This window comes from Sus scrofa, chromosome 14 (assembly GCF_054392235.1).
Source record: "Sus scrofa isolate SSC_HxYL_T2T_F1_AM1 chromosome 14, Sscrofa_HxYL_maternal_Yorkshire_Landrace_v2.0, whole genome shotgun sequence".
In the NCBI taxonomy this organism is placed as follows: domain Eukaryota; kingdom Metazoa; phylum Chordata; class Mammalia; order Artiodactyla; family Suidae; genus Sus; species Sus scrofa.
In genome coordinates, this window is record NC_139396.1 from 62,943,136 (window position 1) to 62,969,491 (window position 26,356).

The 26,356-nt window shown below is 46.2% G+C and overlaps 1 protein-coding gene across 2 annotated transcripts in view; it reads right to left on the reverse strand.

The window, feature by feature from the left end:
• The window catches only part of ACACB (acetyl-CoA carboxylase beta), a 125,016-nt gene that overhangs the window by 46,335 nt on the left and 52,325 nt on the right, over nt 1–26,356 (reverse strand). For both annotated transcript variants that reach the window (XM_084992871.1, NM_001206399.1), the window contains 13 exon segments: nt 25,372–25,533; nt 23,408–23,571; nt 22,338–22,488; nt 22,144–22,247; nt 20,504–20,585; nt 16,189–16,334; nt 14,898–15,048; nt 13,518–13,652; nt 11,569–11,715; nt 10,718–10,906; nt 8,080–8,180; nt 7,220–7,308; nt 7,003–7,127 (listed from right to left, as the gene is read on the reverse strand). In XM_084992871.1, the coding sequence (XP_084848997.1) occupies nt 7,003–7,127; nt 7,220–7,308; nt 8,080–8,180; nt 10,718–10,906; nt 11,569–11,715; nt 13,518–13,652; nt 14,898–15,048; nt 16,189–16,334; nt 20,504–20,585; nt 22,144–22,247; nt 22,338–22,488; nt 23,408–23,571; nt 25,372–25,533 (1,746 nt within the window).

The window sequence follows — 26,356 nt, forward strand, 5'->3', positions numbered from 1 at the left end:
ATAACCCTTTTTGTTTGTATGTTTGTCTCTCTTCTTAATTTTAATATAGTAATGAAGTGTTTGAACTTACAGGACCATCAGGCTAAAACACACAGTTATGGGAAGGGGTTAGCATACTTAAAAAACAGGGCAACCACAAGCCAAAACCAAATATTGCATTTGCAAAAAATGAAAAAATAAAATACACTCAAGCAGATAATAACAGGAGACCATCCAACCAAAAAAAAAAAAGAAAAGAAAAGAAAGGAAGAATGGAGAACCATAGAATCAACTGGAACACGAGGTTCAAATGGCAATAAATAATCATCTATCAATTATCACCTTAAATGTCAATGGACTGAATGCCCCAATCAAAAGACACAGAGTGGCTGAGTGGATAAAAAGGCAAAAACCTTCAATATGCTGCCTACAAGAAACTCACCTTAGGACAAAAGATACATATAGATTGAAAGTGAAAGGGTGGGGAAAAATATTTCATGCCAATAGACATGACAGAAAAGCAGGAGTCGCAACGCTCATATCAGACAAAATAGACTTTAAAACAAAAGACATAAAGAAAGACAAAGAAGGACACTATTTAATGATTAAGGGATCCATCCAAGGAGAGGATGTTACTATCATCAACATATATGCCCCAAATATAGGAGCACCCAGATACATACAACAAATATTAACAGACATAAAGGGAGATATTGATGAGAATACAATCATAGTAGGAGACCTAAATACCCCCCTCACATCAATGGACAGATCCTCTAGACAGAAAACCAATAAAGCAACAGAGATCCTAAAGGAAACAATAGAAAAGTTAGACTTAATTGATATCTTCAGGACACTACATCCAAAAAAATCAGAATACACATTCTTCTCAAATACTCATGGGACATTCTCAAGAATCGACCACATATTGGGACACAAAGCTAATCTCAATAAATTTAGGAGCATAGAAATTATCTCAAGTATCTTCTCTGACCACAATGCCATGAAATTAGAAATCAACCATGGGAAAAGCAAAGAGAAAAAACCTACTACATGGAGACTAAACAACATGCTACTAAAAAACCAATGGGTCAATGAGGAAATCAAGAAGGAAATTAAAAACTACCTTGAAACAAATGATAATGAGGACACAACCTCTCAAAATCTATGGGATGCTGCGAAAGCAGTGCTCAGAGGGAAATTTATAGCAATCCAGGCCTTTCTCAAAAAAGAAGAAAGATCCCAAATTGACAACTTAACCCTCCACCTAAACGAATTAGAAAAAGAAGAACAAAGAAGTCCTAAAGTCAGCAGAAGGAAGGAAATTATAAAGATCAAAGAAGAAATCAATAAAACAGAGACTCAAAAAACAATAGAGAAAATTAATAAAACCAAGAGCTGGTTCTTTGAAAAGGTGAACAAAATTGACAAACCCCTGGCCAGACTCACTAAAAAGAGGAGAGAAAGAACCCAAATAACCAAAATTATAAATGAAAAAGGAGAAATCACAACGGATACAGCAGAAATACAAAAAAACCATAAGAGAATACTATGAACAACTGTATGGCAACAAGTTTGACAATCTGGAAGAAATGGACAATTTTCTAGAATCTTACAGCCTGCCAAAACTGAATCAAGCAGAAACAGACCAACTGAACAGACCCATCACTAGAAATGAAATTGAAGAGGTCATAAAATCACTCCCTACAAATAAAAGTCCAGGACCAGATGGCTTCACAGGTGAATTTTATCAAACATATAAAGAGAAATTGGTGCCCACCCTCCTTAAACTCTTTCAAAAGGTTGAAGAAGAAGGAATACTCCCAAAGACATTCTATGAGGCCACCATCACCCTCATTCCAAAACCAGACAGAGATACCACCCAAAAAGAAAACTATCGCCCAATATCATTGATGAATATAGATGCAAAAATTCTCAACAAAATCTTAGCCAACCGAATCCAACAACATACCAAAAATATTATACACCATGACCAGGTTGGGTTCATCCCAGGTTCACAAGGATGGTTCAACATACGCAAATCAATCAGCATCATACACCACATTAACAAAAAAAAAGTCAAAAATCATATGATCATCTCAATAGACGCAGAAAAAGCATTTGACAAAGTCCAACATCCATTCATGATCAAGACCCTCGCCAAAGTGGGTATAGAGGGAACATTCCTGAATATAATCAAAGCCATTTATGATAAACCCACAGCAAATATAATCCTCAATGGGGAAAAACTGAAAGCCTTCTCACTCAAATCTGGAACAAGACAGGGATGCCCACTCTCACCACTGCTCTTCAACATAGTTTTGGAAGTCTTAGCCACAGCAATTAGACAAACAAAAGAAATAGAAGGCATCCATATAGGAAGAGAAGAGATCAAACTGTCACTGTATGCAGATGACATGATACTATACCTAGAAAACCCTAAGGACTCAAGCCCAAAACTCCTTGAACTGATTAATAAATTCAGCAAAGTGGCAGAATATAAGATTAACATTCAGAAGTCAGTTGCATTTCTGTATACCAGCAATGAAACATTAGAAAAGGAATACAAAAAAATGATACCTTTTAAAATTGTACCTCACAAAATCAAATACCTCGGAATACACCTGACCAAAGAGGTAAAGGACCTATATGCCGAGAACTATAAAACTTTAATCAAAGAAATCAAAGAAGATGTAAAGAAATGGAAAGATATTCCATGTTCCTGGGTTGGAAAAATCAATATTGTGAAAATGGCCATACTACCCAAAGCAATCTACAGATTCAATGCAATCCCTATCAAATTACCCATGACATTTTTCACAGAACTAGAACAAACAATCCAAACATTTATATGGAACCACAAAAGACCCAGAATCGCCAAAGCAATCCTGAGAAACAAAAACCAAGCAGGAGGCATAACTCTCCCAGACTTCAAGAAATACTACAAAGCCACAGTCATCAAAACAATGTGGTACTGGTATCAAAACAGACAGACAGACCAATGGAACAGAATAGAGAATCCGGAAATAAACCCTGACACCTATGGTCAATTAATCTTTGACAAGGGAGGCAAGAACATCAAATGGGAAAAGGAAAGTCTATTCAGCAAGCATTGCTGGGAAACCTGGACAGCTGCATGCAAAGCAATGAAACTAGAACACACCCTCACACCATGCACAAAAATAAACTCCAAATGGCTGAAAGACTTAAATATACGACAGGACACCATCAAACTCCTAGAAGAAAACATAGGCAAAACACTCTCTGACATCAACATCATGAATATTTTCTCAGGTCAGTCTCCCAAAGCAATAGAAATTAGAGCAAAAATAAACCCATGGGACCTCATCAAACTGAAAAGCTTTTGCACAGCAAAGGAAACCAAAAAGAAAACAAAAAGACAACTTACAGAATGGGAGAAAATAGTTTCAAATGATGCAACTGACAAGGGCTTAATCTCTAGAATATATAAGCAACTTATACAACTCAACAGCAAAAAAACCAATCAATCAATGGAAAAATGGGCAAAAGACCTGAAGAGACATTTCTCCAAAGAAGATATACAGATGGCCAACAAACACATGAAAAAATGCTCAATATCACTGATTATAAGAGAAATGCAAATCAAAACTACCATGAGATACCACCTCACACCAGTCAGAATGGCCATCATTAATAAATCCACAAATAACAAGTGCTGGAGGGGCTGTGGAGAAAAGGGAACCCTCCTGCACTGTTGGTGGGAATGTAAACTGGTACAGCCACTATGGAGAACAGTTTGGAAATACCTTAGAAATCTATACATAGAACTTCCATATGACCCTGCAATCCCACTCTTGGGCATCTATCCGGACAAAGCTCTACTTAAAAGAGACACATGCACCCGCATGTTCATTGCAGCACTATTCACAATAGCCAGGACATGGAAACAACCCAAATGTCCATCCACAGATGATTGGATTCGGAAGAGGTGGTATATATACACAATGGAATACTACTCAGCCATCAAAAAGGATGACATAATGCCATTTGCAGCAACATGGATGGAACTAGAGAATCTCATCCTGAGTGAAATGAGCCAGAAAGACAAAGACAAATACCATATGATATCACTTATAACTGGAATCTAATATCCAGCACAAATGAACATCTCCTCAGAAAAGAAAATCATGGACTTGGAGAAGAGACTTGTGGCTGCCTGATGGGAGGGGGAGGGAGGGGGAGGGATCGGGAGCTTGGGCTTATCAGACACAACCTAGAATAGATTTACAAGGAGATCCTGCTGAATAGCATTGAGAACTATGTCTAGATACTCATGTTGCAACAGAACAAAGGGTGGGGGAAAAACTGTAATTGCAATGTATACGTGTAAGGATAACCTGACCCCCTTGCTGTACAGTGGGAAAATAAAAAAAAAAGAAAAAAAAAAGAAATCTGTGAAAATCTAAAAAAAAAAAAAAAAAAAAAGTTTCTTTTCCAAGTAATCACTCAATTAACAAGACTTTGCTCCAAGCCTCCAAAGTATCAAACATCAAGGAATGAAAGAACTCACCATTTTCCAGCAAATGGAACCAAGAGAGCCAGAAGAATCATGAATCTCACACATAACCCCCCGTCCACAGCTGCTTTAACATTTTAACCTCCTTTACCAAGAAGCCCCAGCAAGGGTCCTAGTTCCCTGATGTGGGGGCCACTCCCCAGGCCGTCCTCCAGGAAGCATGGTTTTTAAGAACTGCATGCCCAGAAGAGAGTTAATATGTGCACAGAGTGGCAAACAGCAGAATAACCCACAGACCCAAGCCCTGGCCATTGAATTCTGGGTGGACTGTGATAAATTCCAGCTGTTCCTTGTTTTACAAACACTATTTAAAAAACCCTCCATCCAAAGGAAGCACTTTGAGGAGTTCCCATTGTGGCTCACTGGAAGCAAATCCAACTAGTATCCACGAGGATGTGGGTTCTATCCCTGGGCTCGATCCGTGGGTCAGGGATCCGATGTTGCCATGAGCTGTGGGGTAGGTCACAGGTGTGGCTCAGATCCCACATTGCTGTGGCTGTGGCATAGGCCGGAGGCTGTAGCTCTGATTCAGCCCCAAGCCTGGGAGTTTCCACATGCCACGGGTATGTAAAAGCGAAACAAAACAAAGGAAGTACTTTGAAAAGGGTTATGCTATTGGCCATGGAATTCCTCCCCAAGACTAGATACGTCCTTGGGCATAAGCTCCTAAATCCTGGCTGCAGGTGGCAATCACTTGGGTATCCTTTCCCCCTAAATGTGATTTTGAAGAATTTCAAAACTACAAGAGATCAGAACCTTGAAAATTTTCAGGATTCAGCACTTGCTAAACTTTCACCACATTTGCTTTTCTTTCTTTCTTTTTTTTTTCTTTTTTTCTTTTTTTTTTTTTAAGGGCTGCAGGTGCAGCATATGGAAATTCCCAGGATAGGGACTGAGTCAGAACTGCAGGCGCCAGCCTACACCACAGCAACACAGGATTCAAGCCGCATCTGCAAACTACACCAGAATTCACAGCGACACTGGATCCTTAACCCACTAAGTGAGGCCAGAGATCAAACCCACATCCTCATGGATACTAGTTAGGTTCATTTCTGCTGAGCCACGATGGGAACTCCCACATCTGCTTTTTATTAGTAAGCATACCAGCATGCCTGTACACACACACACACACACACACACACACACACACACACACACTTTCTTTTTCTGAAAGTCAGTTGCAGACACCATGACCCTTCCCACTCTCTCAAAACGTACCCCCTTGAGAAAAAAGATCTTCCCCAGCTCCCTGTAGAACTGTTGAAACAGCTCCCCAGATTGAACACTAAACCAATAATATTGTTTAATGGACAGTCCCCATTTCATCTTCCTACTGGAGAAGCTTTCAAAAAGTACTAACTCCTGGGCCCCACCCTCAGGAACCCTGAGTTAATGGACAAGGGTGGGGCCTGATATCTGTATTTTTTTAGGTTCCCAACCCCTACTCTCACCCCAGATGGTTCTCAAATGCAGCCAGAATTAAGAGAGTCTCATGCTGCATGAGGAGATTTTAAAATGATTCTTTACAAAAATATCAATATTTATAAATCCATCTTGTTAGGGTGTCAATTGTTCTAAAAGCCCAGGTTCCAACCTGGCCCACTGCCCAGCTTTGTAAATAAAGTTTTATTGGCTCACAGCCATACTCATTCATTCACATGTTGCCTATGGCTGCTTTCACACTATAATGGCAGGGCTGAGTAAGTTCAACACAGGTTGCTGAAATAATTACTCTCTGGCCCTTTATAGAAAAAAAAAAAAAAATCTGCCAACCCCTTCTCGCCATAAGTCAAGCCCAAGTCTCTGCTACTATCTGCTGATCCTGCATTTTTTCAAGTTATATCAAGGGGGAAAATAGCTTCAGCTATGAAGGATTGCTAACTCTTACAGATTTGGAGGAGAAATAAGAACAAATAAACTCCATACTTCTCCAAGAAGGCAAAATGAAAGCCCCACCTCAAGACTTGGAATCCAACATCCCCTGACTAATAATCGCTCATGACTCTGGAGCCAGGCTGTGGGTTCAAATCCCAGTTCTGCACTTAGAATCTGGGTGCCCTTGAGAAAGTGACTTCACCTCTCTGTGCTCTGTCAAAGAACGGGAAGTAGGGTTCCAGACCCACCCTCTAAGGCTGCGGTAAAAATTAGATGAATCGGTATTCGTAAAGCATGTCAGGAGTGCCTGGCACACAGTAGGTGCTTTGTGGGATAGTCACGAACTTCCCCAGGGACTAGAAGATCCCACCCACTGCCTGTTTTGTAAACCAAGTTTTATTGGGGCACAGCCATGCCCATCTGCTTACACTACACCACGGCAGCGTTGAGAGGTCAGGACAGAGATTATATGATTGGAAAAATCTAAAGTATTTACTCTCTGGCCCCTTCCAGAAAAGTCAGCAGACCCCTGAGTTTCCCCCAATGACTGCCCACCCTGCTCTGGGTACAGGGGATCTTTTTCTGCTTACGATCAACATGATCACCAGCTGGTTCTTCTTGGCCACCTGCGCGTGGGAGAAGATGCAGTCCAACACCCGGGACATGTCTGGCTTCAGCTGCTCCCTGAGGTTTATCACACACTTGTCATAATGGGCTGGAAGGAAACAAGAAGCCATGTGGAGGTAAAGCTGGGGATCCCCCCTGCCCCGTGGGCTTGTCACCAGAGCTGGTGGTGGCGCCTCTTGCCTTGTTGGAAATGGTGCTCAACCAGTAAATATTTTCGCAGGAGATCCAACACCACCGCCTTCATATAGCCACGGGTCCCACTGCGGTATCTGGGGAGGAAGGGAAGGCTGCCTTAATGACCAGCTCCACTTCCTGGGGCGCCTGAGTTAGCTCCAGCCAGGGCTTTTAGGGTGTGGAAAAGGAGAAAACGTTAATAAAGAATCTGGAAGGAGGACTTCCCATCATGGCTCAGTGGTTAACGAATCCGACTAGGAACCATGAGGTTGCGGGTTCGATCCTAGCCCTTGCTCAGTGGGTTAAGGATCTGGCGTTGTTGTGAGCTGTGGTGTAGGTTGCAGACGCGGCTCGGATCCCGCGTTGCTGTGGCTCTGGTGTAGGCCGGTGGCTATAGCTCCGATTGGACCCCTAGCCTGGGAACCTCCATATGCCGCAGGAGTGGCCCAAGAAATGGCAAAAAGACCAAAAAAAAAAAAAGGAATCTGGAGAGAGTTCCCGTCTTGGCTCAGTGTAAACGAACCCAACTAGTATCCATGAGGATGCGGATCTGATCCCTGGCCCTGTTCTGTGGGTCAAGGACCAGGCATTGCCTTGAGCTGAAGTGTGGGTTCCAGACACAGCTCAGATCCGGCATTGCTATGTCTGTGGCACAGGCCAGCAGCTGCAGCTCCGATAGTATCCCTAGCCTAGGAATCTCCATATGCCCCACCTGCAGCCCTAAAAAAAAAAGAATCTGGAAGCTGCACCTTCAAATCCTTAGGTCTTGGAGGGATACGTGAATTGGTTCATTTGTGCTAACTCTGCAGGCCAAAGGGAGCAAAGGCATGCCCAAGGTCACACATCCGGGAGGGCCCAGGACTCACTTTTGGACCAGCTGCACAATGCTCTGGGTGTTCATGAAGAAGACCTCCCGGTCGGCCTTCCGCTGCAGGGTGGCCGCGTGACAGTCCAAGATGGTGGCTATCTGGACGGGCAAACACAACAGGTCTGACCACTCACAACCACACAAGCTGGTCACCAAACAGAAGTCACCAGAAAGACCCACGTAGGCTCCCACGGAGAGCCCACCCAAGGCTCATTCAAAAATAAAAAATTCCAGCCCCAAAGCTCTCTGGCATCCAGAAACAGCTCTGTGCATCCCACTCGACATATGGCTTGAGGACTCAAGAGCTCAGAATGACAACCATCACAAAAAGGCAAATACAGGCTCCTATCACCCCCTCCACAAATACAAATGCTCTAGGGAAAGGGGAGAAGGCAATTTCCAACCCCAGGGAGCATGAGGGCGTGAGGTAAGATGGGGGTCCTATTTTTATAATTAGATTTATTGATGCTGGCGTATTGTCTGCAGCAACAAAAATACGTTTAATGAAAGATGTGTTATCAACAATGAATTCCTGGAGTTCCCGTTGCAGCGCAGTGGTTAAGAAATCCGACTAGGAACCATGAGGTTGCGGGTTTGATCCCTGGACTTGCTCAATGGGTTAAGGATCTGACATTGCCATGAGCTGTGGTGTAGGTTTCTGACACATCTCGGATGCAGCATTGCTGCGGCTGTGACATAGACCAGTGGCTACAGCTCCAATTAAACCCCTAGCCTGGGAACCTCCATATGCTGTGGGAGCAACCCTAGAATAGGCAAAGAGACAAAAAAAAAAAAAAAAAAAAAAAAATTTCCTGAAAGGCTCCAATATGTACATTTCTCAACTGAGGCCCTTGAGAGCTTTGTTTTCATTATTTTTTTAGTGGAGGTAGAACTCACATACCCTAATATCCCCTCCCCCCTTTAAAGTATACGACTAGGGAGCTCCCGCTGTGGCACAGTGGGTTAATGATCCAGCTTGTCTCCATGGTGTTGCCAGTTTGATCCCCAGCCCAGCAGAGTGGGTTAAGGATCTGGTGTTGCTGCAGCTGCGGCATAGTTTGCAGTTCTGGCTTGGATTTGAACCCTGGCCTGGGAACTTCTATATGCCAAGGGGGTAGTCAAAAACAATTTGTTTTAAGTATTAAAGTAATACAACTAATTCTGCAATTTGTACTATATTCTTGGAGTTGCGCAACCATCACCACCATCTAATTTTAGAGCATTTTCATCACCTCTAAAAGATACCCTGCCTCCAGCCCTGATAACCACTAAGCTCCTTTCTTTTCTCCATGGATTGGCTAGCTCTGGATGTTTCATATAAATGGAATCAGGCAACGTGTGGTCTTCTTGGACTGCCCTCTTTCACTGAGCATGATGTTTTCAAGAATCACCCACAGCATGAAGAGATGTTCCGTTCCTTTTTTTTTTTTTTTTTTTTTTTTTTTTTCACTTTTTAGGGCAACACCCGAGGCTAGGGGTCGAATCAGAGCTGCAGCTGCCAGCCTGCACCACAGCCATAGCAAGCTGGGATCCAAGCCTCATCTGTGACCTACCCCACAGCTCACGGCAACACCAGAACCTTAACCCACTGAGTGAGGCCAGGGATCAAACCCAAGTCCTCATGGATACTAGTCGGATTTGTTTCTGCTGCACCACAACAGGAACTCCAGTATTCCATTCCTTTTTATGGCCGAATATATTTCAAGCTAGAAGTTGACCTCTGGGAATAAACTGACCTACACTGACCTCTTACTCCCCACATCAGTCAGACGGGTGGGTGGGGATGATGGTGGTAGGAAGCCCTTCTAACCAGGCAGGGGGCACGAAGGTAAATGGGCAGAGGGGACTCTTCCAAACACAGATCTCCTTTAAAATGCCTGGTAAAAGCCACCTCCAAAAAAGAACAAAATGAGGCCAACATAAAATTATAAGAGATATTTGATACTATCCAGGAATGGGTTTCCATTCCTAAAAATATCATATACACCTATAGCCCCAAGAGGATCACCTTCCACGAACCAGAGGTGGTAGGGGACGTCAATGCTACACACTGGCAAGAAAGACTCACAACTTCCTCTATGATGTCAGCCAGTGTGTTCTCAGAACACACTCACTGTATTTACACCAACTGCTTGGCCCGGTGCCGAATTGCAATTTTACAGTGAGGCCTCATAACTATCTTTTTTAAAAAAAAAATTTTATTGTTATTTTCTTTCTTTCTTTCCTTTTTTTTTTTTTTTTTTCTGGTTTTTAGGCCCACACCTGTGGCATATGGAGGTTCCCAGGCTAGGGGGAGAATCAGAACTATAGCTGCCAGTCTACACCACAGCCACGGCAATGCCAGATCCCTGACCCACTGAGTGAGGCCAGGGATTGAACCTGTACCCTCATTGATACCAGTTGGATTTATTTCTGCTGTGCCACAACAGGAACGCCTATTGTTATTTTCTCATAACTGTTCATGTTCATCAAAACAACTGTTGCTTTGAGGGGAAATGCTGGGATTCTGCAAATCAGGTGTGAAAGGAAACTCTTGACCCCAGCATCCTGGGCTCTAAGTGGATCTCACGAGGCCCAGTTTGATCAGAGGCTGGACTGACTGGGAGCAGGGTTCCTGGCGGGGCCAGAGCACATACCTGCTGGCTGGGGAACTGACATAGCACCGAGGTGATGTTGCTGGCATATTGGGCCATCACCCTGCGGACTGCCTTCTCCACGGGTGGGGGGATGCGGCCCGCCACGCTCGTCATGATCTCCTGCAGCTCCAGCAGTGGCAGCGACGGGTGCCGGAGAGTCATCAGGAGCTTCTGCACCCAGTCCTTCAGCTGCAGGGGGGACCACAGGAGAGAAGCGTAAGTGTGGGATGAACAGGTGCAAACAAGTACACAGAGGATGGATAAACAACCAGGTCCTACTGTACAGCACAGGGAAATGTATTCAACATCCCATGACAAACCATAAAGGAAAAAAATGTGAAAAAGAATAGAAATATATGTATGACTGGGTCACTTTGTGGTACAGCAGAAATTAACACAACACTGTAAATCAACTACACTTCAATAAAAGTTTTAAAAGACAAAGAGAGAAACGTATACCAACATTTATAATGAAACTGAGGAACTTCCCAAGAACGGGTCCTTTATAGCAATGACAAAGGATGGATCATTTTCACATTTATTTTTAATTTGTTTTCTTTTTACAGCCTCACTTGTGACATATGGAAGTTCCTGGGCCAGGGGTCAAACTGGAGCTGCAGCTGTGACCTACACCATAGCTTGCGGCAACCCCGGGTCCTTAACCCACCGAGCTAGCTCAGGAATCAAACCTGCATCCCCCATGGAGACTATGTCAGGACCTTAACCTGCCACAATGGGAACTCCCCATTTTCTCATTTCTTACCTCAGTAAACATCTCTGGGATCTTCTGTCTTGTCACATAGACCTACACATGTGTGTGCTGTACACACCCACCCTGCACACAGACCCACCTTCATGCTGAAAATAGGCTCCGGCAGACAGTAGCCATTCATGATGTTAGTCAGGTTTTCCAGGACGCTGTGGAAAACCTGGTGCAGCTTCTCTCCAAGGATGGGCAGCGTCTGCTGGTGGGGAAGCTCGCCTGTGAATGGCTCAGCCTGACAAGACACAACAGGAGCCAGAGGTCAAGGCCACTGTGGCCTCCCACTGAGACAGACAAGCCAAGGGCCGAGGCAGATCTACCAACACGCAATATACACACACAGCGTGGTTAGGATGAAGTCTGGCAGGGAGAGGGGAGCAGAAGAGAATATCGTATTGGAAATTTATTTTTTTTTTTTGTCTTTTTCTCCTTTTAGGGCCACACCCATGGCACATGGAGGTTCCCAGGCTAGGGGTCTAATCAGAGCTGTAGCCGCCAGCCTACACTACAGCCACAGTAATACCAGATCCAAGCCTCGTCAGCAACCTACACCACAGTTCAAGGCAACGCCAGATCCTTAACCCACTGAGCAAGGCCAGGGATCAAATCCACAACCTCATGGTTCCTAGTTGGATTCATTTCCGCTGCACCACGACAGAACTCCCATATTAGAAATTTAAAATTGCTGCATTCACATCCCATGTGAGGTTTCCAAGTCTTCTCCTTTGCAAAGGTCATAGTCAATTATGTGTCCCAAATAATTCTGGAATGAATGAGATGTGATATATGAAATGTTCACCTCAATATGGGGAAGTCACCTGGCTCCTGTGTGAGTTAACTTGAATTTTATACTAACTAATGTATGCTAACTCATATTAATGTATGTTTGTGGCCTATTAAACATACATTATTAAAGAAAAGGGTACGCTGATCAAAAGAATGTCCAAGTTAAAGATTAAACGCCTCCCTTCCCAGGACATCAATGCTGGGACTCCTTGGATGATAAGACTGTTCCCAGGTGCCAAGGCCATACTGACTTTCTGTGCATATACAGCTCTTTGTCTTTTTAGGGCCATGCCTGCGGCATATGGAAGTTCCCAGGCTGGGGGTCGAATTAGAGCTACAGCTGCCAGCCTAAGCCACAGGCACAGCAACGTGGAATCTAAGCCACATCTGTGACCTACACCACAGATTGCAGCAATACTGGATCCTTAACCCACTGAGCAAGGCCAGGGATCGAACCCACAACCTCATGGTTCCTAGTTGGACTCATTTCCACTGCACCATGACAGGAACTCCAACTGCACATTGTTAAAACATTATCTTTTGGGCCCTAGAAAGATCCAAATGTAAGTCTAAAAGAACAGAATGGCATTTCCTTTCTGATGCCATTGGAGACAAGTCCTGCTGCACATAAGTTCCTTTGCCATAAATGTTAAGCAGACAGATCGTGTATCCATGTGTACCCTGCTGCCTGCATTTCTCCTATGTCAGCGGTGGTCTGACTCCACCTGTGTTAACGAATCTGACTGGGAACCATGAAGTTGAGGGTTTGATCTCTGGCCTCGCTCAGTGGGTTAAGGATCCGGTGTTGATCCTGCATGGCTGTGGCGTAGGCCGGCGGCTACGGCTCCGATTCGGCCCCTAGCTTCCATATGCCACGGGTGCAGCCCTAGAAAAGACAAAAAAAAAAAACCCACAAAAAAAAAAACGGTAGGGGCAGACCCGGGGGTGGGTCTGAAGCATTCGGTTTGATTCAGCAAAGGGAAGGGGGAGAGAGCAAGAGAAGATGAAGCCAGGGAACAAAATAGGGGACAGTTCATGGGGGGCGGGGGGTCCTGGAGGTCATCAGAAGAACTTGGCTTTTATTCTAAGTGGGATGCGAAGCTGCTGAGAAGGATCTGAGCAAGGGCGGGCACATGTCTGCACCCCTCATGCTGGCTGCTGGGGGTGGATGGAGGCAAGATCTGGGAGCCTCAAGTCTGAACAAGCAGAGGCTGCAGGCATGCAGGGTAGCCATGCCAGGGTGCCACATACTGGGTGCACTTTGGAAGGGTCATCGAGCTCCAGCCTGGCCACCACACAGCCTGTTTCCAATACAGCCCCTGGGCGCTTGACATACTTCACCCGGCCACTTTCCTGCACGTTCAGGGTCATGATCATCTTCATCACCTGTTTGGCAGAAAAAAAGAGATTAGATGGTGCCTGCCAGGACTGGCCTGTGTCACCCAAAACTAGTAACTCTGGAGCAGGGACCGTGTCATTTGCAAAGAGTGACTCCCTGGGTGGAGTTCCAGCAGAGGGTTTGGAGGCAACCAGCATTCACACAACCTGCTGTGTGCCAGGCACAGCGCTGGTCATGTATATTTTCCATGTGCAAAGCCAGCTTGGGAAGTAGGGGTTCACTGTGCCCATTTTACAGATGTGGAAACTGACCTTTATTTCCAAGGAAGGCCACTTCTCTCTTAGAAATACGTTTAAATGATACACACATGCCTAAAATGTGGTGCATTTTTGACCAGCTCCTTTTTGAAAGGCAGTAAGAAAACCCTCTGGAGAATGAAGAATGTGCCTAAGGTACCACCAACAACCCCCTTAACTGGCCTGAGAGTGGCCATGTGGACCTGATGAGTTTGATTACTGTGTGGAGGCTGCAGAAAAGTCGGGACTGTCCTGCCCTTTGCTCGGAAGTTCAGAGCTTGAGTACCCAAGTCGGCCAGGCCTGGGCTGGAACCACCCACACCCCAACCCATCACTGTGATCTCCAGCACATGCCTTCCCCTCTCTGAGCCTCAGTTTCCACAACTGTAAAATAGGGGAAAACGATGGTCTCCCCTCCTAGGGCCCTGATGAGGATTAAGCAACACAGCACGAAACAGGAGGCCAAAAAGCGTTAGCAAACACCATTACTATATTTTTGTTACAAAAATCGTTATTTTCCTTGGCAGCAGAAAATGGAGGCCAAGGTTGAATCCTGGTTTTTGCGTGATCTCGGGTGAGTTCCTTAGCCTGCTAGGGCCTTGTGTCTTCCTGTGCAAAATGGGGGTCCTATTTATGTCCAACTCATATGATTCCTGGGAAGATTAAGGAAGATAATTAAGGACAGATACAATGCTTAGAATAGTGCCTGCCATTCGGTACGTGTTCGGCAGGCGCTCACTTACTGCTTTTTAATTGTCACCATCATCATTTATCAGTTCTTACTCATCCCTGGGGAAGTACACATTCTTGAATGTGACAGGGATTTGGGCTGAAACCCCCCATGCTGGCTCTCCTGGGAATTTGCAGACAACGGCCCAGGTGAAGGAGGTGCCTGCTGGCTTGGGTGCAGCAGCATTGTCAGATGGCTCCCCCTCAGGAAGCGGGTGTGAGGGAGGCCTGGCTGCAGCCCACTCCCAGGGCCAGCCTGGCGCTCACCTCTATCTCAGCGAAGCTGCCCCCAGCCTCGACGTGGCCCCCGTCCTCCACCGTGTACTGCATCAGCTTCCCAGCAGAAGGAGCTCTCAGGATGGTGGGATCATTCTCCTTCTCAAACACACAGGTCTTGTTGCCGATGGTGAGGCGGTAACTGGAGAGAAGAGGAGTAGGGAGGCGGTGGGGAGATGGGAGAGGACCACCGACCCGGGTGCCCGAGTCAGGCTTTTGACAGCATCCTCCCTTCCTAGAGGAACCACAAGTGTCACCCTGGGTGTGGCTTGAGGGACTCGATCCACATGCTCAAATGATGGCGTCTGACAGTTACCATGGAGATTCTGGGCGCAAGCTGGGGTGGGACCCTTTTCTGGCTGAAAACGAGTTCTTTTGCCTGATATGATTCCAATATTATTCAATAAACACTGACCCAATGACAGCCTTTCACAGAACCAGGGAGAGCATGCCCCATGGGTGGAGCCTGTGATCATGTCGAATATTCTTGGCAGAGAGAAGATGACTTAAAAAGAGGTAATAAAATACCATTCGGGGATGAATCTAGTCTGCCTTCTTCCATCAAGGATTGAGAAGGGAATCTCCACTCCTCAGCTGGAGCTTTTTCAATCCTGGGGCCTCTGGCACCCCCTCCCCATCATACTGTCCTTGACAGAGGGTCTCGATGCTTGTGGGAAGGTCAGTGGGGGGGAGTTTACATTTCACTGCGTGAGCTCAGCGTGGTTGGACTCCCTGGGGTGGGAGGGTCTCTGAGTCTCTGACGTGATGTCCCTGCTTTAAGCACTTCGGGATCATCCCATGTTTCGCTCATGGCATGGCAACCTTTCCCGTATGCTCATGCTACGTGTCTTCCCCTACAGGCTTCATGAGTCCGAGCCATGGCTCTATCCTGACATCTCACCCAGTGCCTGGTTCAAGTTGCTCCTCAATAAATAGCTGCCTCCCTACCTGGACGTCTGCATCTTCTCCAAGCCTTGCTCTGATGGGTGTGAATATCACCTGTCAGACACGGAGCCGCTGGTGCTCACTGCACACCTCATGCACTGTGGAGCTGGGAGTCACATGCCAGGCAGCTCAGAACCCTCCCACATTATTAGAAACAGGTGTCCTGGGAACCTGCCTTAAATGTCTGCCAGCTGCATGGAATTCAAGCCACAAGAGGAACCTCTCCAGGAGCCCCAGAATGGACCAGAGAAGGGACCTTAGCTAAGACCCTCAGACCACACACAGACCCCTCAAGGGAGAGCCGGCTCCATGTACCACCCACCACCCCCACACACACCTGTTGACCTCTTCTTTCATGTAGGTGGTGTAGCTGTTCCCATTATAGGACAGCAGCAGTCCCCCGTCGTTCAGCCGATGGGCGTCGATCTCAATGTGACAGTTGTTCATGATGAGGACAAACATGGTCGGGGACTGTCGGGCCACCTGTGGGGACGGGCTCAGGGTCCTCACCAGAAGCGAGGATGCCTGCTGGTCCCTGGGCCCCCAGAGCACCACCTGGCTCCCGTGACCACGGGCGAGGGCTGGTGTGCACTGTGGGAGTGTCACCTGTTGAGTCCTAGCCCTCGGTCTTCCCAAGGAAGCAAGGAGGCAGAGGGAGCCCAGCGTCAATGAGTCACACCTGCCAGGTAGGCTAATGGGCCACTGGTGGCAGGTATAGTCCCAGGCTGGCCACATACCACTGCCATGTGCCCTGGAGGGCTGGGGGCTTTCTTCTGATTCCTGTCTCCAAGCAGGGCTGCCCTGGGTGCCAGGGAGAAGGGGTCTTGCTCTGGGTGAGGAGCCCCGGGGCCTCCACCTGTGGCCCGGCCATGACCTAGGGCTCTGTCCCTTAGACCTGGCCCTGCCCAGGGGCATACAAGAGACCTGGTACACTGGAGAGAGGCACGCGCAGCCAGGGCTCAGCCTCAGCTCTTCACTTCAACCTGAAATATCAGCCCCATCTGTCCCTCGGTTCAACGTATGCATTCTCTCTCAGAAAACAAACACCGTCTAGAGGCCTCACCCTCCAAAATACTTACTTGGTGACAAAAGACAGCAAGAAAAAGAGGACCATTTCTTGTGACATTATTTATGGTAATGGGAAAACCTAGAACCAAACTAGCTATCCACGCATGGATATGGCCATCGGATATTTGAGACCTGCACTGTCAAATATGGTAGCCCCTGGCCAGCCGTGCCTATTCCAATAAAAGTTAAAATTCAATGAAAAATAAAATTCAGTTACACTCAACACGTTTCAACTGCTCAACAGCCACGGGCAGCCCCTACTGAGCAGAGCAGATACAGAACATTTCCATCCCTGCGGAAAGTTCTATGGGGAGGTGCTGTAGACTCTGGACTGATGTCAAAGACAACATTCTAACAACACGGGGAAAGTTCAGGCCATGATATCAAAGCAGTCAAAACATATTTGCAAAACAACAACAAAAAAAAAAAAAAACGTATTTGCACTATGATCTCAACTCCATAAAACCACAGCATAAGGAAAAAAATAACTCAAAAGTGGTCTGCTAAAATCGACCCAGGGTGGGTTGTTTTTCTGGTGTTTTATGCTCATGAGCTATTTTGAAATTTTCTACAATGAACATATGCCATATTTAAAATTAATCCAGGGGACCCAGACCCCCCAAAGGTAGCCAAGAAGCATCGGGGGCAAAAGGGAAGTGATTTTCCACACATCCCCATGGATGACACACTTGTTTGGTTAAACTAAGCCTGAAAATTTCCAGAGTTGGAAGTTCAGTGTGTGCTTAGCGATGTTAAAAATCATGAGACCCTGCTGTGTAGCACTGGGAACTATGTCTAGTCACTTATGATGGAGCATGATAATGTGCAAAAACAGAATGTGTACATGTATGTGTAACTGGGTCACCATGCTGTACAGTAGAAAAAAAAATTGTATTGGAGAAAGAACTATTAAAAAATATAATAATAAGGAGTTCCCATTGCAGCTCAGGAGTTAACGAAACCAACTAAGAACCATGAGGCTGTGGGTTCCATCCCTGGCCTTGCTCAGTGGGTTAAGGATCCGGCGTTGCCGTGAGCTGTGGTGTAGGTTGCAGACATGGCTTGGATCTGGTGTGGCTATGGCGTAGGCTGGTGGCTACAGCTCCTATTCGACCCCTAGCCTGGGAACTTCCACATTCCATGGGTGTGGCACTAGAAAAGACAGAAAGACAAATATCTGTGTGTGTGTGTGTGTGTGTGTGTGTGTGTGTGTATAATGATAACAAAAAAAAAGCAATGTCAAAAATCAGGTAAAACAATATAAGTGTCCATCAAGGAGTTCCTGTCTTGGCGCAGCAGAAACAAATCTGACTAGGAACCACGACTTTGCAGGTTTGATCCCTGGCATCCATCAGTGGGTTAAGGATCTGGTGTTACCGTGAGCTGTGGTGCAGGTCACAGATGCAGCTCGAATCTGGTGTTTCTGTGGCTGTGACATAGACTGGCGGCTACAGCTCCAATTAGACCCCTAGCCTGGGAACCTCCATATGCTGTGGGCACAGCCCTAAAAAGACAAGAGACAAAAAAAAATGTCTATTGAAAGATGAAAGGATAAAGAAGATGTGGTAAATATATACAATGGAATACTACTCTTCCATAAAAAAGAATGAAATAATGCCATTTGCAGCAACATGGATGCAACTAGAGATCATCAAACTAAGTGAAGTTACTCAGAGAGAGACAAATATCACATGATATTGCTTATTTGTGAAATCTAAAAAAAATGATACAAATGAACTTATTTACAAAACAGAAACAGACTCACAGACATAGAAAACACCCTATGGTTTCCCAAAAGGGAAAGGGGGAGGAAGGGATAAATGAGGAATTTGGGATTAGCAGATACATTCTCTATATGCAAAATAGACAACCAATGGATCTACTATACAGCACAGGGAACTATACTCAATATTTTGTAATAACTTGTAAGGGAAAAGAATCTGAAAAAGGATAGATATATATGTATATAACTGAGTCACTCTGCTGTACAACTGAAACTAACACAAAATTGTAAATCAACTATACTTCGATTTTTATTTATTTTTTGCCTATTTTTTAAGGCCACACCCGAGGCATATGGAGGTTCCCAGGCTAGGGGTCTAATCGGAGCTATAGCCGAACTCCTATGCCACAGCAATGCCCAGTGCAAGCCCCATCTGTGACCTACACCACAGCTCACAGCAAGCCTGGATCCTTAACCCACTGAGCGAGGCCAGGGATCAAACACACCACCTCATGGTTCCTAGTCGAATTCATTTCTGCTGCGTCATGACGGGAACTCCTACTTCAATTTTTTTAAAAAATGAAAGAAAAAATCAAGTAAGAGAGAACTGGGATTCTGCCTCAGCAGCAGACCTGGACCCTGTCGACCTCCCCCTCCCTGGAACATGAGGCTGGGAAGTTCTGGGGAGGTCTTGGCTTCCTGGGGACACACTGCTCCTTCAGGTCACTCTGACTTGGACTAAGGGTGGGAGGGGGTGAGGGTGGGCCTTACCCTGTGCCCGCACATCTCAGATATACCCTGATCCTCTGCTGGGTTGACCCAGGACGCCTCGGGATGGGGAACCAGATGCTTTCCACAGAGGACAGCCACCCTGACCCAGCTCCAGGGTTGCCGGCCACAGACCAGGAAGCGGATGGAAGTCCGCACGTGGACCCTCAGTGCAGATGCGGGGCAAAGCCAGCCTCACCGCCCTGGGAGAGGCACGCGGGCAGTCTACACTGAGCAAAGGTCCTGCTCATGCTCTCTCTGTAAGGGCTTGAATCCTTCCTGTTCCCACTCCACCCCCCAAAAATTCATGTCCTTCCTGGGATTTCAGCACGTGACCTTATTTGGAAATAGGGTCTTTGTGGATGTACGTAATTAAGGAGGGGCCATGCTAGATGAGAGTGAGCCCTAAATCCAGTCTGACTGGTGGGGTTTATTGGCTGTGCCCTCAGCAGGCAGAAGTTCCTGAGCCAGAGATAAACTCGAGTCAGAGCAGCAACCTGAGCTGCTACAGTGACAATGCCAGATCCTTAACCCACTGAGCCACAGGGAGACTTCTGCCTGGTGTTCCTGTAAGAGGAGAAGAGACTCAGAGACAGAGTCACAGAAGGAGGAAGATGTGAAGACACACACACACACACACACAGACATACACACACACACACACACAGAAGGTGGCCCTATAAAGGCAGAGTCTGGCAGAGATTGAAGTGACAACCTACCAGCCAGAGAACACCAAAGACTGCCCACAACCATCAGATGCAAGGAAAAGACGGTCCCCGGGAGCCTTCAAAGAGACCATGGCCCAGCCAAGGTCTTGATTTTGGACTTCTGGCCTCCAGAACTGCGAGATGATCAATTTCTGTTGTTAGGAGCCACCAGTTTATGGTAATTTGTTATGACAGCCATGGGGAACCAGTACACACTCTACTGTACCTTGTGTGCGTGACTCAAGCCTGTGGGCTCTGGAACCCAAAGCACTTAGGCTTCAAGGTCACAGGACTGCTCAGGGAGTCCTGGGACCAAGCATGAGAAAACCCACCACTGGGATGGCCCATCACAGAAATACAATTCCCTCGTGTGTTGGGGCCCTTACCTTAAGAATGTACTTCACGCCTCCGTAGATTAATTCCACATCCACAATGTTCAGCAGAGAGTCTGCAGGGAGGACTTGGCCCCTGACAAACAAGACAGACCTGTGGTCAGTCTGGGAGTGACCGAGAACACTGCAGCCATTCGGCCCTTGAGTTTTGTTTTGGTTTTTTTTTTGTTTTTTTGGTTTTTTTTAAACCCACCCATTCTTTGCCTCTCCTAAGCATCAACACACCTGGCTGTACTGAAAAGGTGAAATCTGATAAAAAAAATTCAAGGATGGTCCCAAGGAAACCAACATCCCTCAACTTAAGGACATCCGCTCTTGCTGCAGAATGTGGAATTTCTTTTATTTATTTTTAGGGCTGCATCCATGGCATATGGAAGTTCCTGGGCTAGGGGTCAAATCAGAGGTGTAGCTGCTGGCCTATGCCACAGCCACAGCAAAAGTAACTTGGGATCTGAGCCACATCTGAGATCTAGGCCACAGTTTTCAGCAAACGCCAAATCTTTAATCTGCTGAGCGAGGACAGGGATCAAACCTGATGGATACTAGTCAGGTTCTTAACTCACTGAGACACAGCAGGAACTCCAAGATGTGAATTTTTCTTTTTTTATTTTAGGGCTGCACCTGCAGCATATGGAGGTTCCCAGACTAGGGGTCAAATTGGAGCTACAACTGCCAGCCTACACCACAGCTCACAGCAACACCAGATCCTTAACCCACTGAGAGAAGCCAGGGATCAAACCCACATCCTCATGGATACTAGTTGGATTTGTTTCTGCTGTGCCATGATGTGAACTCCAAGATGTGAAATTTCTAAAAGGCTCTCCAAGAAGCAAAATCCATGAAGGCATCTTCTTGGAAAAATTCCCTATGTAAGAATCCTGTCATCTGCTTAAAAGGAAACCACTGCACAGACTGTGACCCTATGACCATTCAAAAGCATGCTAACCAAGCACTAAAAACTTCCATCCTTTAATTTCCTTTTCGGCAGTTTCTTTTGCCTGTCACAGTGGTTTCCAGCAGTGGGGGGTGGGTGCTGAATTTTGCCTCTACCCCGGGGGTATTTGGCAGTATCTGGAGACATCCTGACTGTCGTGATGTCCAGGGGCAAAGGGGGACGCTATGGCTGGGGCCAGGGGATGTCACTGACTTCCCACACCGCCCAGGTCAGCCCTCACCACAAAAGATGATCCAGACCAAGAGGTCAGTGATCCTGAGGTTGGGACTCTGGCGCATCCTAAGAGGGGGCTCCTGGTCACTTCCACAGGGTCCATCGCATGGGTGACCTGATTCAAGTAAGGGTCTCAGAAAGAACCTTTTGGAGAGGTGACCTGTGATCCACTTTGCTTCTCAAATTCACCTCCTCCTCCCTGAACTCCTGCATGCTACGACGCACCTGACACAGGTCAGTCCAAACAAGCACACGGCTGTCTGTAGGATGACAGCTGCCTTGGCCTTGAGACCCCCCCTCCCCATCCAGTCTCTTCTAGGACAGCGCAGGTTTATTCACAGAAGCAAGCACAGAGGAGGGGTTCACTAATTGCTTGGTGACTGATGTGCATGCAGGTGAAGCCTGCTTCTGCCTTAATTGCCAACATGTACCCCAAGATGGGTAAGGCAGTACCCACGTGTCCCACCTTTCCAGCGAGTGTAAGAACTCCGTCATGCAGGTTCTGAACATTGAGTCGGCCACGTTCAAGGCTCCACACACCACCCCGAGCATGATATCTGGCTTCTCGGCCTAGGAAAGACTCTGCACATCAGTATCCACAGTAACCAAAGCCAGACAGGGGCTCCAGGATCCCGAGGGGAGACGCAAGCTGCTCCCCACCTGCACTTTCTCGGCGATGAGGTTATCCAGCCAGCCGGTGTCAATGTCATTGTTCTGGAAGCTCTCCGTCTCCAGGAGGTTGGTAAGATATTCCACCGTGGTCCTGAAGTCGCCCCGGATGGACAATTCCTTCAAAGCCACCACCATGTTCCTTGAGGGGAGGGGACACAGGTTGTTTTCCCAATTAACATACATGTCGCCAGCGTTCCAATGCAGTTCCCAGTGAGCCAGGACAGCACAGGAGATAAGAGAGGGCCCTGGTCAAACAGCCTAGCAATCTCACAGCATTGACTGGTCCAGCAAATCTTAAGCCAGTGACTTAACTGCCCGGGCCTCAGTTTCCTCATCTGGAGAATGGGGAAATAACTGCCTTCACAGGTGCTCGGGGATTAAAATGTAACAATCCATATAAAACACATGGCTACCGATCAAGAAGCGTTAGCCTATCATGAAGTAATTAATTTTTAATTAATTATTAAATTATCAATAATTTAATAATTAATTAAAATACTAAGTAATTATTATTTTTTCTTCTTTTTAGGGCCACACCTGCGGCATATGGAGGTTCCCAGGCTAGGGGTCGAATCAGAGCTGCAGCTGCCAGCCTATGCCACAGCCACAGCAACACAGGATCCGAGCCACATCTGTGACCTACACCACAGCTCACAGCAACACCAGATCCTTAATCCTCTGAATAAAGCCAGGGATCAAACCTGTATTCCTCACGGAGATTATATGGGGTTCTTAACCCACTGAGCCCCAACAGGAACTCCTCAGTACAGCACCTTTTAAACTTCTGGAATCACCTGAAACAGTCTTTGGATCTCCTTCAAGTTTGTTCTGTAATAAGCACAAGACCAATGACCTTGGTGAACTGGTTCCATGCACTTCATGGATCTCCAATATGGGAAGAGGGCAGTGTGTGTTCCTGGGACTTCAGCACAGGGTATTTAGAATAGGGTCTGCTCTGTGAATGACCTCCCTTCATCTCAAGTGCTACTGCCTCGGGGGTCACAGGCTAACTTTAGTTTCCTGAAGGGAGGGAGGGAAGGATGGAGGGAGATACTGACGAAATAGCCTCTTCCCGGTTCTCTCCCCAGGAGAAGCAGTGCCCAAACTGGGAATCAGCAAATTCATGTAATCCACCAGCAGCCGCCACGCTGAAATAACCCCACACATTCTTGCTGCTGCGGAAATTCAATTCCTGGACTGTTCCGGAGCTCGGCTTAAACCCCTGGAGCCCAGACAGAAAAAGCAAAATGGAAGAAGTCATTACTCCAGCCCAGTTTTCGTTTGAATGAAATCCTAGGAAATCCCCAGAGCCCCGAACACAGCCCAAAGCTTAGCATGATCAGTAAAACATGGATACTTCTCACTAGGGGTGCAGGTGTAACAGGTGAGCACATCAATGCATGTAATTTTTACTTAAAGAAAAACAGTTACTATGCAAACTTATTACATTTAAAATGGATAAGCAATGAGGTCCTGCTGTTGTGACAGAACATGATGGAAGAGAGTATGAGAAAAAGAATGTGTCTGTATACATAGATATATATATGTATTGTGTGTGTGTGTATATACACAAATATATGTATATATGAAAGACTGGGTCACTTTGCTGTATAGCAGAAATTGACAGAACATTGTAAATCAACCACACTTTAATTAAAAATTATTTAAAAAATTAAAAACAGTTACATAAAATAACCCAGTTGAGACTGGGAAGGGAGGTACAGATAGGACATGGGCCAATGCTGATCACTGATAGAGCTGAGTGAAAGTGTGTACTGATTTTATATGCTTGACATTGTTGATAATAAAAAGTTCAAGGGCACAGGTGGGGGAGAGTGAGGGGTAGACTGGGGGTTTGGGATGGAAATATTCTAAAATTAGGTTGTGATGATGGTTGTACAACTATAAATACAGTAAAATTCACTGCATTATTTAAAATTAATTAAAGTTCAAATAAAAGAGGAGTTGGACTTCCAATTCCTGATTATGAAAATTCCAGCAGATAAGGAAACCTAGCAACAGCCCTTGCTGATGCTCACACACACCCAATTCCCTTTGCAGGGATGTCCTATTCCCTTCTGAGTATAATTTTGGTTGGGGGGGGTGGGTAGGGCTGAGCATGGATCCTCTTGCTGGATTAGTGCTCCTAAAGCGTGTGATGGAGGCATTTATTTTGGGAGACATGCCTGGAGGTGAAAAATGGAAAGTTCCAGGTACCTGAGCTATTTCTGTACATGATCCTCCATCCTTTCAGGCACCTGTGAACAAGCTATCAACCATCTGAACATGTTCCACTTTTGCCTGTCCAGCACTACAACTGGTTGTTCGCTTGCAGCCAAAGATCCCAAACTAATACAGTCACCAGAGTTGAAATTTTTCATTAAAAAGAGGAGGGGGGGAACCTTTCTTATCCCAAGTTTCTCGAATATAGTCATTAAACAGCTAAAGCAAGGTAGATTACGGAAAAATTAAAAAGGTAGATTATCGAGTAATTATGTAGTAATTATGTAATTATGTAGTAAGCATGTAAATAGTGATAGATGCCAGCTGGCTGGTATTTGCAGGGACAAATAAGTCACAAAGGAACTCCCTAGAATGAGCTGGACTGTATTTCTACTGCAGCAGAAAGTTCATGGGGTCAGAAATCCAATGACCTGTGCCCTAAACCTGGCTGTTCATCCCAAAGATGGATGTGACCTTGAAATCCACCAATGGGGCTTGGCTATGGCCTCAGCAGGTCCCAGACATGAGGCAGGTCACCCCAACCTCTCAACCTGTAATGCAGGGTAACAATGTCTAGCCACAAGGTTATTATGTAACTGAGCCAGGAGATACATGAAGGCATCTGCCTAGTACCTGGCGCACATCATCTGTGGATAAGCTGTAACACATCCCTTCCTGCATCTCAGTTTCCTTGTCTGTAAACTATGAAGTCTGGGCATCTCGTCCAGGTTAAGGTTCGGAATCTGCCCTACACGGGAAGGTTGGGGAGGATGGAAGCGCAGGGGACCCCCAAACTTGCCTCATCTGGGTTTTCGCTGGTAATTCTAGCTGCGATGACGTGGCCTCGGGCCACGGGAGGGTTGGTAGGGGTTTCAAAAGCAATAGGCGTCACCCCCCACGGGGACTCTCCATACAGAAGCCGGATATCCTTCAGCCGGTGCAGCGGCACACCCATGGCGATCTGAAATTGAGAAATCCACCTCATGGGACAGTCCGTCCCCAAACACCGAGCCCAGCACTAGAGGTGATGGAGGATGGGGTATGGGGAATAATTTCAGAATTGTCCTGAGCTCCTACTATGCACAGGACACCCTGCGATGTGGTGGCGGGAGAGGCAAGGCAAGTAAAAGACAGATGGCTTGACTCTGTCCCCAGGAAGCAAACTGTGTCATCAGGAAAAGAAGCAACAGTCACAAAACAACATCCTGTGCATCAAATAAAAGTCAGAGATTCTTAGAGCTGTGGAAGGTGAGGAAGAATGCTGTCCAGGCACAGAGTTAAAGAAGGTTTGGTAGAAGATGCAGGGAAAGCTGGGCTGGAGGAATGAGACAATGATGGACACCAGCTGAACCAAACAGTCAGACTGAACCTGCTGTGTCTTTGGATGTGACACACTCAAATGGACCCAACATCACCTGTGTAACATCCTGCCAAAGTGTTTAAGCGACTCTCATAGGGAGAAACACCCATGCAAAGCCAAGTGGAGACATACCCTGACTGAGCTCTTTACAAACTCCAGGGTCAAAGACAAAAAAATAAGACTAGGAAGTGGTTCCAGATTAAAGAGATTAATGAGGCCTGAAAATGGAATGGGATGTGTGGTCCTGGATTGGATCCTGGACTTAAAAAACAAAGAACAGGAGTTCCTGCTATGGCTCAGTGGGTTAAGAATTAGACTGTATCAGCTTGGGTCGCTGCAGAGACACGGGTTTGATCCCCGGCCCAGCACAGTGGGTTAAAGGATCTGGCATGATTGCGGCTGTAGCACAGGTTGTAGCTGCAGC